This window comes from Myotis myotis, unplaced genomic scaffold (genome assembly GCF_014108235.1).
Source record: "Myotis myotis isolate mMyoMyo1 unplaced genomic scaffold, mMyoMyo1.p scaffold_m19_p_1, whole genome shotgun sequence".
NCBI lineage: Eukaryota > Metazoa > Chordata > Mammalia > Chiroptera > Vespertilionidae > Myotis > Myotis myotis.
In genome coordinates, this window is record NW_023416313.1 from 138,077,230 (window position 1) to 138,092,820 (window position 15,591).

The window sequence follows — 15,591 nt, forward strand, 5'->3', positions numbered from 1 at the left end:
GACGACAGCCAAGGACATGTACACATTGCACACATTACAGTTCTCACATCTGTTATTAGATGCCTTAACAAACAGCTGCCAAAAATGGAGTGGAAGAAGAATTTATACTTGACAGTCATTTGGAGTGTTTGACACTACACTGATTTCTGGCAACAAAGACAAAATAGGGTATTTTTTTCTTTTTCTTTTTCTTTTTTTTTTTTGTACTTAATGTGCAGTTTTCAGTTGCAGTTATCTGTTTGAAGCTTATTAACCCATTCTTTATTTTTAAACTGTATTGGTTCCAACCTAGAAATAAGATAATCCAAGGGAAAAGAAATTCCATCAAATCAAATCAGTCCCCCCAAAATATAAGCTTTTTTTTTTTTTAGCAAGAAATGAAAAAAATTAAAAGATGTTAAATATTTTTCCTCTTTTACTCTGAAGTGTTATTGAAGTTGCAAAAATTAGCCTCAGTTAGACTGAGAAAAGGGGTGGGGGGGAGGAAGCTCAACGAAAGGCAGGATGTACCTAAACTGCTCCTCAAATCAGTTTGATCGAGTTTCCCAAAAGCCCCTTTAAAAAGGGCTTTCCTGACCCATTGCATTTAATGTGAGGCTATGTTTGTTAGTTGGGAGGTAAAAAATTTTAAGTCCTGCAGCAAACGTTAATGAGGGCTTTGTCTTAACTAACCAAGGAGACTGCAGCAATGGACTCCAGACCAGGACAGTACACATTCCCCCCCCCCCCCCCAAAACCCAGCCCAGGAGCTGCATTTTATATGAAGACATTACAGATTAATAAATGATAGCACCATGGTTTTAGAAATTAAGTTAATGTTTCAGTAATTAACATTTAGTCCCACTGTTGTTGTTGTTTTTTCAAACATTCTAGTCACAGGCCAGAAATTAAGTTTAAGAACCCAAATTATTTTTATGTGCAAGTAAGAAAATCTTAAAATCTTAACCATAAAAAGAGAATTAAATTCTGCATAAAATTCTAAAATACTATCCCCTCTATTTTTAAAGGAATTAGGAACAAAAACCAAAAACCACCCCATTTCATTTGACTTAGTCAAACAGGGCACATTGTTTATGCGTGTCTCTTTCAATCTTGATCATATCAAGATCTCGATGAAGAAAACCCAATGGTTGTCACTGGAGAAATCTCTTGACCACAAGACTGAGTATTCTATGGCAGAGGCATATACGCATTAAAGACATCTTAATAAAGATGCAAAGGAAAGCAAAACAACCCAACACACATCTTAGAAGAAGACAAAACGGCAGGCAACTGGTCCTCGGACCCTCTGAAGGCCAAAAATAAACATATCTTTACAGGAAAGAATAAGTCAAGTTAAAGAAAGGGGGGCCGGGATGGGGACCGTCGTGTGGAGAGGTGACGCTGACCTGCTCAAATTCAAAGTGCTAGAATAAAGGTCTAAACGAAAACGCCCGATGCCTCCACGCCGAGCGCCCGTACGAGGGCGCCTCAGTCGTCCTTGCGCTCCAGAGTCTGTGCGGCGTGGATGCCGTTGCTGTAGACCGGGAAGGGCAGCGTGGAGAAGAGCCCCTCGGCCGTGGTGAACACGTTGCCCGCGGGCATCTGCGTCAGGCTGGCCGCGCTCACGGCGCCGCCGAACGGTCCGGACATGTTGAGCCGGTGCACGTGGTGGTAGAGCATCTCCATGGGCGTCTTGGGGTCGAGGCCGAAGCCCGGGCTGTTAACGTCCACGAAGTTAACAGCGTGCGCGTTGGGCAGCAGGTTGCCCTGCATGGCCAGGGTCACCTCGGCGGGCGCGTAGCGGATGGTGCCCGTCGTGTAGACCCTCTGCGCGGCCGTGCTGGTGGCCGCCAGGGTCCCGGTCACCCTGTGCACCAGCGGGAGCACGACGTTGCCCGCCTGCAACCTCTGCAGCGCCTCCAGGTCCCCCGTGTACAGCAAGGAGTTGGACGCGCTGGGGCCACCCCCGCTGCCGCCGCCGCCGCCGCCGCCGCCGCCGCCGCCGCCCCCCGGGTGCTTGTCCCGCGGGGATGCTGACAGCGGGGGGGACAGGGGGTCGGAGGTGACGGGGGCCAAGGCCGAGGTGGCCGAGGCGCCAAACTGAGTCTTGCGGGTGGCTGCGCTGTCTGCGCCCGGCGGGGTGAGGACCGAGTCGGGGATGGCCACGTGCAGGCCCCCGCCGCCCCCGCCCCCGCCGCCCGCGCCGCCCTGACCCTGCGGGGATGGGAAGTGCTCGGAGTTGGGGGGCTTGGTCATGCTGTAGGGGGACTCGTTCCTGGAGATCTCCCTGTTGGGCGGGTAGTTCCAGATGCTGCTGTCGTTGTCGAAGTTGATGGGTTCGGAGATCTCCGTCTTGATCTTGAGCACCGAGGCACTGTTGGGGGAGGACAGCAGCCGCGGGGGCTCCACCAGGCCCGCGTCCAGGCCCGGGCTTGACGCGCTGGACAGGCGCCGGCGGCTGGCGCTGCCGCCCTTCTGCCGTTTCCGCCTCTTCTTGCGCTTCTGGTGTTTGCTGGAGGCCTGCGCGCCCGCCTCGCCCGCGCTGTCCGAGTCCTTGGCGCTGTCCGACGTGAGGGACTCGCAGTTCTGCAGCCGCAGGTCCGACTCGCTCTCCACGTAGCGCTCCACCTTGATCTGCATGGGGCCCAGGGCACTGAAGCCTTCCTCGCCCGCCTTGGGGTTCTCAAAGTCCGAGTGCTCGAAGCTGTCGTCGCTGTCGCGACTGTCCGGATTGCTGGAGCTGTGGCCTTGGTCATTGCAGTTCATGTCCTGGTCGCACGTGCTGCCCGACTTCTTCCGGTCGGGCTCCGGGTCTTCGCTGTTCTCAGACTGGTTCCCCTTCTCATCCGACTTGGAGTTCTCGTTGTCCTCTGCGTGGGGCCGCGGGGGGGCCGGGCGTGGCGGGAGGGGAGGAGGAGACAAAGGAGACACCACATTAGCAGGGACAGGCTCATCTCTCACCTGCTGGGGGTGTGGGGGGATGTGTTGGCCCTGAGCTGCTCCACCACCTTGTTGCCCCGCTTTCTCTCTTGAGGGCCTAGGTTAGCTGGACCTCTACGCAACGTGTGGTCCATGGCCCAGCAGCACTGGCCGGACTGGACGCTTGCTGCAAATGCAGAGTCCCAGGCCCCCACCCATCAGATTTTTGTATTTGAATATCCCTAGACAGTGGTCGGCAAACTCATTAGTCAACAGAGCCAAATATCAACAGCACAACGATTGAAATTTCTTTTGAGAGCAAAATTTTTTAAACTTAAATTATATAGGTAGGTACATTGTTATTAACTTAATTAGGGTACTCCTAAGGCTTAGGAAGAGCCACACTCAAGGGGCCACAGAGCCGTATGTAGCTCTTTGCCCACCACAGCCCTAGGAGATTCACAGGTACATTAATGATCGAGAGTGCCTGCAAACCTACTCGAGGGAGTCAGAGTAAATATCTTAGAATAAGGTGTGAGTAGCACAGAAAAATGGTGTGTAAGGTGATTGTCTAAAGAGGTCTTGCACCTTCCACGGGTGACTAACCGTTCATTGAAAACCATATTCTTTTCCTAAAGTTATTTTTCTCTACAGTATTTACCCCCATCTGATCCACCGATATGTTGTATTCATTTTTATTTACTTCTATCTCTTCCAACTAGAATATAAGCTCCGTGGGGCAAGGCATGTTTGCCTTTTTGACCCACTGTATAAATGAGGAGCAGAGGCCGTCTATTCTAAAACTTCTGCCCCAGCACAGAACTTTCAAATGAATGCAATTTAGGGGATAGGAAAACAGTCATATCCTCCCGGGCTTCCCTGAGGCTGTGTCTGGAGTGGCGGGATATTGTTTACAAACCTGGAGAGTAGTGCCCTAAGGCTGGGGAGCGGCCCAGAACCCTAGCTGCCCAACACATTTTAGGCAGAATAGATTTTCCCAGGAATACAACCTCAGAAGACTTAGGGATGATGCTGGTTTTATGGCTCTGCTGTGATGCTTTTGGATGGCAGCCTGGACTAGAACCTTGAACAAAGCATGTAACTACTCTGGCCTTCCTTTCCGTGGCCAAAGAGGTTGGGTTAGAAGAGGCTCAGGGTTTTGGGCAGCTGTGAGATTCCGTGAGGTTAGTGCTCCCTGGCTCTGTGTGTCTGTGAAGGGGCCTAGGGCTTGGAGGGAAGGTAAATTTTTTATATTAATTTTCCTGTCCTCCAAAGAACTCAGAAAGCCGACTTCCCAAATAGCTAGAAATGGGAAAGCATGGGTTTGCTTTACAGAGATTCAGGAAACGAGTAACAGCCCAGCACCTGAGTCATTACCAATGGCATTAAGTATCTCACTTCAGAGGCTTCGCTCCAGCTTGGTGAGGATGTGGATATTTGGGGTGCATAGTCACAGTCTGTCTTTGAGCATCAGAGACAGCCCTGCTATCTGCTTCTGGTAAAGAGGCCAGCCCTCACTATGGGGTTAGGGCAGGGCCCCTTCTGTATGGCCAGTGGAGGACTGACATGAGGTATATTTGTGTACATATATTTATACACTACAGTATATCTATATGTATGTAAACACATCACAACATACATATAAGTATATATGTATACACATAGATGTATGTATATATTCATACACTATCACATGTAAATATAAGTATTGTATATGTATACATACACATATGTGTGTATACATATATGTGGCGGTATAAGTACAGTGTTTGTATGCATATGTGTGTAGAAGGAGAGACTCAGTAATACCTTGAGGCGGCATATGTCTTAATATAAAATCTGACCAGTTGCTGTGCTCTGACGGTGGCCCTCTGCCGTGCCCCACCCCTCGTGTTCGGAAAGGCAAGCCGTAACTGCAGAACACGAAGAAGCAGTAATACCTGTAATACCTGAGGTGTCTTTAGAGTCTGACTCAGAGTCCGATGTCTCCGAGGATTCCGAGGTTTTCTCTGGCAGATGCGGGAGCTGCGCGATGTCCATCGGGGTGTCCTTGTACTCGGGGTTACTGCGGGAGGGAGGGAGACTTGTGAGGAGTGCAGGCACCCATTCTGTATAGTTTGCTTTTCACCATATTCTTCCCATTTCCTCACCCCAAACTTTTGGAGTTTAGAGAGCGTAAACGACTAAATGTGAAGTAATTTCTCTGTTCATCATGGCAATTTTACAGAAGCCTGGAAGCCTGTGCTGGGGCACAGGTGCGCCCTGCTACGATGATTGAATACCCAAATACTACGTGAAAGCCACTAACAAGCTTTTACTTAATCAGGTACCACTGGGGGCCAGGGAACTGTGCTGCTTGACATTCCTCGCAGTAGAACACCTGGGGGGAAAGGAGGAGGAGAAGTGCTCTCAGCAGTTCCCTCCCATACCTCCTGGGGTGCCCTGACTTCTCCTGGGCTCCTCATGAGTCCATTGCCTCAGTACCCTTTTCTTGGCTCCTTGATGGAGCTTCTCAGTTATTCAGATGGCTCCAAAGCTGTGGGGGGTAGGGGCAGAGCCCTGAGTGCCTAAGATCTGACAGATGCACAGGTGCATCCTGGGATGCGTGGATTATGGCTACTGAACTGTCAACACACCCATTACAATCACATTTTCATCTGTTCATGTGGTGTACACCTGTAGCTTGTTAGCTGGGAATCTGATTGCGGTGGGGAGTGTCCCAGTGTGAAAGAGACCCTAACAGAATGGATCTAACCCCACTTGCACAAACGTGTTTAATTTTTGTTCCATTTTAAATTCAGAAACAAGCCTTTTCTGGAAAAGAGAGGATATTCAGTCAAATTTGAGTTAGCTGTCTTCTAAAAATGCCACTCCAAGTCTGGCCCAAGGTATGAACAGTACAGGCTACTGTAACCGGAAGCCACAAAGAAAGTCTCTTGCCTCAAAATGGAAGATGCCTCTGCTATACTTCCATAATGGCTAGTCAACCAGAAGCTCGCAATAGAGGATTACCGAATCACTTGCTAATTTCTAGTGGAATTCCTACATTAAAGAGTCACTGGTTCAGTAACTAAAATTGCAACTGTCTCTGAGAGGGTTAATTCACTGAGATGGATTATCAGGAGCATACTCCTTAGTGTGAATTAGCTTCAGCAGCGGTGCTTTCTCTAGGTAATCAGATGAGACTAATGGTGGGAAGGTAGCCTTAGCACTAATGCAGTTTCTGAATACAAGTCTGTAATTCTACCAAGCATTGTGAGGGAATCGGAGGAAGACTGGGGAGTAATCATTTCAGAACAAAGAAGAACAAGCCTAGATGGGGCCCAGAAGTGAGAGATTCTGAGGAGGAAGAGGGAGCATGGAAATATTGCTCAAGGAAGAACAAAGAATAAGAAGGCGGGAAAGAAAAGCAAACTTGAATAGTTGCTGTTTGCCAAGGCCAGGAACTTTTCTTACCAGATCTCTAGCCTACAGAAGGGATACCAAGGAGTTAGCACTTGGTAGAGTTTTTACTGCTAAAGCCCATCTATATTAGTCTCCTTTGGTCCAGATGGCTTGGAGGTTCACAGGTCATTTGACACTGATGGCCTGTAATTATTGAACTCAAGGGGAGTCTTTAGGTTAGCTGACACAGGTCTAGCATGTCTGAGATTGAGGCTCTTGAGCCTGAAGACTTGCCTTTGGTACCCAATCTGATTCCTTCCTCTCTATATGTAATTAGATGAACCAGAGTCACCAAACACTCATGAGCTTGTGCCATGTGGTCCTAGGCTAAACAAACAGTGTTCACCCAAAGCTGCATGGACTGACCTCTCCTTAACCCTTCTCATGCCCTCCATTTGGAGGCAGAGTAGGAAGTCATGAGGCTGAGGGTGCAGTAAGGAAGATCCAAATAGGAAGAAATCGCCCTGAATGGGAGCAACAACCATATAGATTGTTTTAGTGCCCTAGAATACATCACCGTGGGAAACAGGCATCTTCTTATCCGTGGTGTCTCTGTTACCTTGTGTCTAATTCTTAATAATAATGGGTCTCCTTGGCACAACTCCAGTTTTTGCCCAGCAAAATACTGTCAATGCCATAGTATCTTATCCTATTTCCTCTTTGGCATTAAGTTTATAACCTTCTGCCTGACATATTGCCACTGTTCCATAACCTTTATATAAAAAGATTTCTTGATGCCACAAACACATGATTGCATGAAATTCAGGCCTTGGAGGAATCCACATTAAATACACATACCTTTAGAGAGAATTGATGTAGAGTAGAAGAGGTCAAAAATGGGGAAAAAAGTAGATAAATGAAGACTCTTTTAAGTGGTGCACATTAAAGCCCTCTCTAGAGCAATAATCATTAGTGTCTGATTGATATGCTATTGGTAGCAAGCACATTCATGCCTTCAAGTCATCACCAACGTGCACGAACACACTCTGAAGGGTCAGCGTGCTGATGAGCCATGGTTGTCAGCATCTCAGCTTCATTTGGCTGTCTCAAAGAAAAATGGGATTCAAGTACTCCCTGTCTAGATTATCAGCCAAAGGGTAACAACTTCCATTCATAAGACCTATTGGAAGTTTTCCTACTCAGACCATGTGTGGGCCCTGCTTGGTGGCTGCAGGCCAAGGGAAGCCAGAGATGGGAATGACAGTGGTGGAAGGGAGCCAGCTGAATGTTCAGATAGCTCCATGACAGGATTGGTGGAAAACCTCCCACAAAGCTTGCCCCCAAATGCAGACCACCCAGGCTTTGGTCTTGGCTATTTTTTTTGCTAGTTTGAATCCAAAGGTAGAAAGGAGGAAGGACTGAGAAACGGTGCTGCATGCTAGAATTTAGGAAGCTTTTGAGTGTGGCCACATTCATGGATGTCAATTTGAGGGCACATTAAAAAAGTTGTAAAACTTGCCTGAGGTCACAGAATAAGCAAAAGAAGGTTGCCTTCATTTTTATACTGATACTAGAGCAGCCGTGGGCAAACTACGGCCCACGGGCCGGATTCGGCCCGTTTGAAACGAATAAAACTAAAAAAAAAAGACCGTACCCTTTTATGTAATGATGTTTACTTTGAATTTATATTAGTTCACACAAACACTCCATCCATGCTTTTGTTCCGGCCCTCCGGTCCAGTTTAAGAACCCATTGTGGCCCTCGAGTCAAAAAGTTTGCCCACTCCTGTACTAGACTAAGTGCATGAAATTTGTGCACTTGGGAGGGGGGTCCTTCAGCCTGGCCTGCACCCTCTCAGAGTCCGGGAGCCCTCGAGGGATGTCTAACTGATGGCTTAGGCCCCCTCCCTGTGGGGAGCTTAAGCCAGTAGTGGAACATCCTCCTGCATTGAGTGTCTGCACCCTGGTGGTCAGTGTGTGTCATAGTGACCCGTCGTTCAGCCTTTCGGTTGATTTGTATATTACCCTTTTATTATATAGGATTATCTTGATTCTAGCAAAGCAAGTTACTATACTGGGGGATTCTAAGGCATGGAATACAGGAGAACTATAACGTACCTTGCCTAATTCCATCCCCTTTTGCTTAATTTTCACAAGGATTGGAGTGTGTGAGTGTGTGTATATACGTGTAGAGAAGGGGGTGCTTTTGAAGGCATCAGTTTTAGGCAAACATCTATATTCTTTTTATGGCCTGAACATTTTTGGGGAAACCAAAGCAGCTTCTGCAGAGCTTTCCAAATGTTGACAGACCAAGCATTATTGACAATGTTGTGAATTTGCCCTGGAAGTCCCTTCCAACATAGCTTTGATCTTTTCACATTTCTTTGACTCTTGTGGAAAGAAAAGCAGAATTTCCACATAATGGCACACTTGATACTGTCAAGAGATAATACAACATGCCAGTTACTAACCATTGGGATGCCTATTTTATGACTGAAAGAGAAGCAAACAAGAATTAGAAAATATACCTAAGAAGGTAATTCACCCAGATGATGTTCTTCTCATTTGCATTCTTGGCATTAATAGCTATGGTGGCACTAGACTGTATCCAGATATAGCCTCCATTCTTCTGCATCCAACGGTAGTACTTCGTCACACACTGGCCCTTATTCAGCACTGGGGGGAAAACAAAACAGAAGGCCCTGCGTATTAAGACTGGGACCAGATGATTGTCATGTCTGCAAAACCTCAAGCTTAGAAAGGGGAGGACCGCACTGAGCCAGGGTGGCTCCCTCTATGCTTAATGTAGAATGCCATTAGCAGAACAAATAAAATCAACAATTCAGTGGAGCAGCATCTCCCCAGTGAGGGTTGCTAGCATTTGCAGCAAAACTTTGTTCCATTTTGGGCAGCCATGGAGTGGAAGGAAGAATAAAAGGACTACAAATCTTTTTGGCTCACAGAATACCTAATGCAGTGTGGATATTGTCAATGGGCTCGCCATCAGATGGCAACAAAGGCAAATGTGTACAGATTTATTCATAGCTTCGAGGTAGACCTCTTTGAGATTCTGGGTATTCAAGTCGCTCCGAAGATACTTTACCCCTCCTTTGATCGTTCACCTCATGCGAGCGAGCAGTGTCAGCCAGCGCCCTTGTGCATCTGTTCCTTTTGATCTTGTGCAACAGAATTTATGGTCCACGTATGAACTAAATTTACATTGGTCAGTCAGGGGAAATTCTGGTGAGACTTTACGGAATGTTGGAACAAAATAAATTTCCCAGCCGAGTCAGAGAGAAATGCTGGCCTAAGGGAGGCACGGAATTGACTTGGCTGGAGCCAAACAGTGACAGCTCCACACAGACTCTGAAATATGGCCCCAAATGAAGGAACAAGTAAAAACAATCAGTAATGTGAAACGGTGCCATTAAATACCCACTGAAAGAGAGCTTTAAAATGCAGATGTTAAAAATGATACTTTAACCAAAATCTTGCCAAGTCGAAATTGATTTGACTTGTATCTGGGTACTCCTGAGCTAGTAAAAGGGGGAAATGCACTAAATCATCCCTGAAATAAAGTGCTATGGGTGGGAATGGTTTAAAAAGATGCCGGAAACGTGCAAATCCTCTGCTATTGCTTGGATACGCGTGGCAGCGACTCCACACCCCCCAGCAGCCTGCCAACTGGCTGGCCACTAGAGGGCAGTGTGCACTCGTCCACATCACCCACTTTTGGCATGTCCTTGTCTCTGTCTGCTAAAATGAAAAAGCTCTAACTGCTGTAATAAATTTGGCTAAATTAGCTGCTAAATGGTTATCTCAAGTAATATGTATTTGCATTAATCATCTTGCTCTAAACCAGAACAAGCCAGAGTCCTAAAGACGTAGTAAATTCATATTGTCCATTTAATTACGGCTAATAAGTGCTTCATATACAATAGTTTCATGAAGTACATTTTGATTTTTTTTTTTTTTTAGCGGGGGTGGGGGGGAGGGTAGAGGAGTAAAGGGAAGTCACTTTGGAAAATAGCTGTGTTTAAGGCTGTTGAAGCACTTTGCTGTCATGTCTGAGCCACTCTTCCTGACCCCTGAAAGCGATCAAAAATCAAACCTCCACCTATTATACCCATAAACATATAAACTTCAATGCCTTTCTCCCATTTCTCACTTTTTCTCACAACACACTAAATGGATGGTTGTAAAGTTGAATAATTATATATCTTAACAGTTGCTTGAGAAAGCCTTGCTTTGATGAGGGCTTCAAGTAGTAGCAAGTTCTATTCCATAACCATTGGACAGCTTAGGCTGGTTCTAAGTCCCGGGACTGTCATTGGCTGGTGGCCAGGCTCCACAGGTAGCATTGCACTCGCCTTTTGTGGGCGATTGTAAGTTCTGCCATTCTGCATGCATGGCTTCCCAGGCTACAAGACCGCGTGGTGAAGCTGAGAGCAGTAAAATACTGACTCTGCCACACAGCTCTCTGTCAAGCTATTGTTGCCTGCAACGAGATGTGCTTTATTCAAATCCTCTCAACCTGGTTAACTGTTAATAGAGGAATGATGGGTTATGAAATTCTGCCCACTATTTTCACAGAGAAAGTTGATAGCCCCCAGTCAAGGATTGGTGTATAATTCTATCAGCTGTGTAACGGGAACAAGGAGTTATTCTGAATGGTTCTAGTTATTTAACAAAGGCAAAGAGTCTAACAAGTCCATTTTTGAAGCACATGAAGAAAACACTGAGATGGTAGACCACTTAGATGGCTGGGGATTCTGGATTTTTGACCCAAAGCAGGCACATTTAAAATACATGTATATCACCAGAATACTTTGCATAGAAAGGGTCAAAGTGAGAATGGAATTATAGTCAAATTAGAATGTACAGAATCAACATAAAGATCAGCCCCTCTTCTTAATACTTTCTCTTACTTAAAGACAATCAAAGAAACAAAAATCTCAAATTTGAAATGCAAAGCCAGCAAAATGTTTCCCTCCCTGCTGGGATCCCTGCTATGCGATGGAAGGGTGGTGTCATCTTTTTGCGTTAAGGCAGTTTGACTCTTGGTGTGCTTTAGTGCATCTGTGCTTCCTGAGAAGATAAAAACAAATTTATTATGAATGAATGAATGAATGAATGAATGAATACATTAATAGAGCCTTCTTCATCACCCAGGCCCAGGGCCATCTAGTAAAGGGGGGAGACCTACTGAAAGAGTCAGGCCAGGTAAATTTTGATGTGAGGAAGTGGTTGTGAAAGGTGAAAGGACTGACAAGGGGTTCCTTGGGCGTCAGGAGCTAGTTGAGTGCCTCAACTTACCCTGGTGAATGCCACAGAGCAGATATGGGAGCCCACCTTTGGTAGGCTGAAGAAAAGTTTGACTTAATCCATTACTCCCCCCCACCCCCACCCTACCCCCAACCAGCCTGACAAACAGAATTCTTAAAAGGTAACCATTTTACCATGGTCTTAGATCATAACTGTTTCCTAAGGATTAGTGTTTTCTGAAGGAGACCCCACGTGCTGGTGGGAATCTACATACCTAGGATAAGGCACTGAGTTAGCTCCCACTGTGGCATCCAGTGATGACCAGAGTGTTGCCCAGTTGCTTTTGTTTTTCAAGAGGCCCCATAAAGGAGGTGATAGTGGAATTTTGCTTCGTTTAAAATAAACAAGAAAAATATTTTTCTTGGGGCTCCAGAATATAAATCTATGACTTTTGGATGAAACTCCCCCTCTTTTTTTTTTTTTTTTTTTTTTTTTAAATCATATTGGCATATCAGCTAGATCATTCCAGCTGGTCCAGAGGCAGGGTCTGCCAGCCTTTCCTGAGCTCACCTTGAAGGAGATTTTTAGTTTGTAATAAATTAGACACTTTGAAAAACACAAAAACTTTTTTGATTCTCTTTAACCCAGTAGCTGTTGTTTTTATTTTTGAGTTTTAGCTTGTGATAGAAATGAGAGGGTGTTTGTATCAGTGTATTTCATTAAGGTTTTTTTTGTTCTGTTTTGTGTTATTTTTTGTGAGGAAAAACAGAACTAAACATGATGTAAGTCATTTGTTGTGAAAGTCCTTAAAATATGGTTAATTGTCCTTTGAAAAGAGTCTGGGAGTAATTTCATAACAATGTGCTCAAATTATAAAGAATGGAACTAGAGAGAGAGGAAATGCATGTGTGGGCCCTATTTTTAACCTGACGTCATGATGTGGTCGGACACTTAACCTAGCATCTTCTTTGTGATTTATGCCCATGTCCACTGCTTGCTTTCCACACTTTTTGGTGGTGCAGCCTGTGTGTCCCTCACTGAATTCATTAATCACATCATCACATCTGTAGAATTACATCTTTAAAGTTGTGCTATAGGAATTAGTTTTTATTAAAGGATCCCCAAACATTGAAGTGGTCTTTCCTTAGCTTTTATAGGACAAACATGAATACAGAAGGAGGATGAGGACCTCTTTCCCAGGGTCCCTTACAACCTCAAAGGGTCCCAGGTGTGTCTGCGAACACCTCTGCTACCACGTAGAGCCTGCTCCTTTTTACCCTGAAGTCTAGGGTGTAACCACTGCTGTGTCTGCCATCACTACGAGGAGAACCATGAACCTGGCATCAGTACCACCTACCTTCCAAGCTAAAGGTGCCTGCGTAACAAACCGTGTTCTTCAGAGGAGAGAGGCGACTCCACTGTGAGAACAACACAATACAGACCAAGAGCCGTAGCTCCTCCTGGCTGCACTGTTCCAGGCCTGCTCGTCTCACTAGCCATGGCTGGCGGCATCAGAACACCATCCACCCCAACCGTGAAGGGGGTGGCGAATATGGTTCAATCAAAAGGAAATTGCAGCGAGCCAACGTTACAGAACACGTGGCTTTTTACATCAAATACATCCCTGCCCCTCCTTCCCCATTCCCCAGCCAAAGACTGATGCTCAGTATTATTCAATATCTTTTTTAAATGTTACCAGTTCAATGGGTTTGAGCTTGCTGGTAGGGATGCAAGAAATGTACTGTTGTCCCCCCAAACCTGACGGCTTTTGCTGAAGCACACGGCCATGGCTCTGCAGTTACCAACAAAAGCGGTTCAGTTGTGTTTTTTTTGGGAAAACTTGGTCCACAAAGATAGACTGAGGACTGAAAGGACATAAAGGAAGCCTGTGTCTGTGGCAGGAACATAATTCTGTTCGTAAATCAAAACAAATCGGTCCAAGTTTGCCTTCAGAAATATGGAGAATAAAAGAGAACATGGTCTCTTCCTGTTGGGCTGTTCTACAAAATCAAAGCCAAAGACTCTAAATAGTGAGTTACTTGTGTCTTAGAAAGAAGGAAGCAGTCTAATTCAGCTTGAAGAGGAGATGGAGAACACGCATCAAAAGCGGCCTTTTAGCGAAGTGTCTCACAAAAGGACATTTTAGTGGTTTGCATATGCATTAAAAAGCTGCAATACTTGGCGTATTCAGGTAAGTATAGAATAAATAGGAAATGGTGAGATCATCGGAGATTTCACACTTCACATTCACAGGGCTGAACAAAGAGCTTCATTATCGCCGTGGTGATAGGAGGACGCATCTGCCGCGCCATTCACCCCTCCTGAGGTACCTTCATCAATGGCTGCAGAGAATGGAGAGCAGATGCCTTGTGCTGGAACTCAAAAATTATTTTGAATTCACTAATGTGGAGTGTGTGTGTGTGTGTGTGTGTGTGTGTGTGAGAGAGAGAGAGAGAGAGAGAGAGAGAGAGAGAGAGAGAGAGAGAGAGATTCTACTTAGTACCACAGTTGGGTGCTTAGCTATAGCCACTGGTTCTCTTTCTACATTCACAAACTGGCAGATGAAACATGAAAAAGAATACTGACTCTTTAATCTCTGCTTTTCCACCTAAGGCCCAAGGCAGGCTGACAGGCAACTTCATTCTGGAAACAGGATTTTTTTAAAAAAAATTCTGGATTACTTTTTCCTCTGCTTTTGAAAACTGTGGGCTTATAGGGGAATGAACCTGACATAGACTTAAAACAAGAACAAGTTTCTTTATCTAAAAAGTTATAGTCCTTGATGCTTTCAGGAAGGTCATTTCAAAACCCACAGGAGAAACAGCCTTAGAGCCAGAAACCGCATTAAGCGCTTTATTTACTCACAATGGAGACAGTTTTTCATTTAGAATTGCTCATAGGATCAACCAAGGCTTTGATGCTGGGCAGACTTTCCTAAAGATTTTGCAATTAGTGAGCTAGATGTCTTAAATAGCAGGCATCCATGAATTGGTTTTGGGGGGTTTTATTTTCTTTTTCTTTTTTTGCAAATCTATGTGCTGAGCAATATTTGGTAACATTTAATACTTAATCTGAGTTCTGAGCTTAAGGACAGAGACCTGTGGATGTTCTGTGAACAACTATGCATCATCTATGGATTTTCCCCCTCATACGCTAATGACAGGCCCTGCTTGAGTTGCTATCTGTGTGATTTATAACCTCAGAAGAGGTTTTTTCCTATACCCCAGCCAATTGATAGATTTTTATTAACTGTTAATATTGAATCATGCAGAAAACTTTTCATTGATTTAGAACATGTCAATTTGTTAAGTTTAAAAAATAAATTCCCCTTTTCTTCATGACACTGTACTGATTTGGAGACCAAAGCTTTTAAATAGTGATAGTAAGGTGTCCTAGGACAGGAAGGATCGAAGTACTTGCTGGCATGAGTGACATCTGAGATCACAGATATTTTTTCAAGCTGTTTCAGTCCAACCAGGGAGCTCAGTACCACGCATTCCTGCCCTTCTCCACCTAAAACAGTTAAGGTCAGAGGATTTTTAGTTCTATGCTTTCTTTTTGTTGGCAGGGATTTACTACATAATGGAGAAGCAGTGAATCTTCAGCATGGAATTAAGAAAGAATTATGGCTAAGAAATGAGGGAAATGGTGGATTTATTCTCTTTCACTGAATATTTTTTGAAGGTCTACTCTGTGCCAGGCACCTGCTGTGGGCCCCTCTTCCCATAGCCCTCTCACTGAGTCACAGAAATTCCACTCCCCTGGCCACTATTTGGTTTAAGTTTGGAATATGAGGAAGCCCTGGACAGTGAGACTCTCTCTACTGTGGGAGATTATTTCTGTTTGCCTTTACTTCTATTTGCCTTTGAACGGGAGACAGACTTTTGTCAGTTATTGTCACGAATAAATTTATAATAGTGACAACCATGATGGAAAGCATGGGTGGGTGTGTGTGTCGGGGGTGGGGGCGGGGGGGCAGTGTCTGGCCTGGATGAACTCTTTTCCTTCCTTTAGAACTGAAGAGTGATGGAGTCTTGGGGAG

At 45.3% G+C, this 15,591-nt stretch overlaps 1 protein-coding gene across 1 annotated transcript in view; it reads right to left on the minus strand.

Annotated features, from left to right (window-relative positions):
* Positions 1-1,470: 1,470 nt before the first annotated feature.
* Positions 1,471-15,591, minus strand: part of NPAS3 (neuronal PAS domain protein 3) — a 460,871-nt gene continuing 446,750 nt past the window's right edge. The window contains exons 7-10 of the mRNA XM_036339527.1: positions 8,813-8,960; positions 4,842-4,966; positions 2,021-2,852; positions 1,471-1,849 (exon numbers count right to left, since the gene is read on the minus strand). Coding sequence (XP_036195420.1) covers positions 1,471-1,849; positions 2,021-2,852; positions 4,842-4,966; positions 8,813-8,960 — 1,484 coding nt within the window. The remainder of the gene's footprint in view (positions 1,850-2,020; positions 2,853-4,841; positions 4,967-8,812; positions 8,961-15,591) is intronic.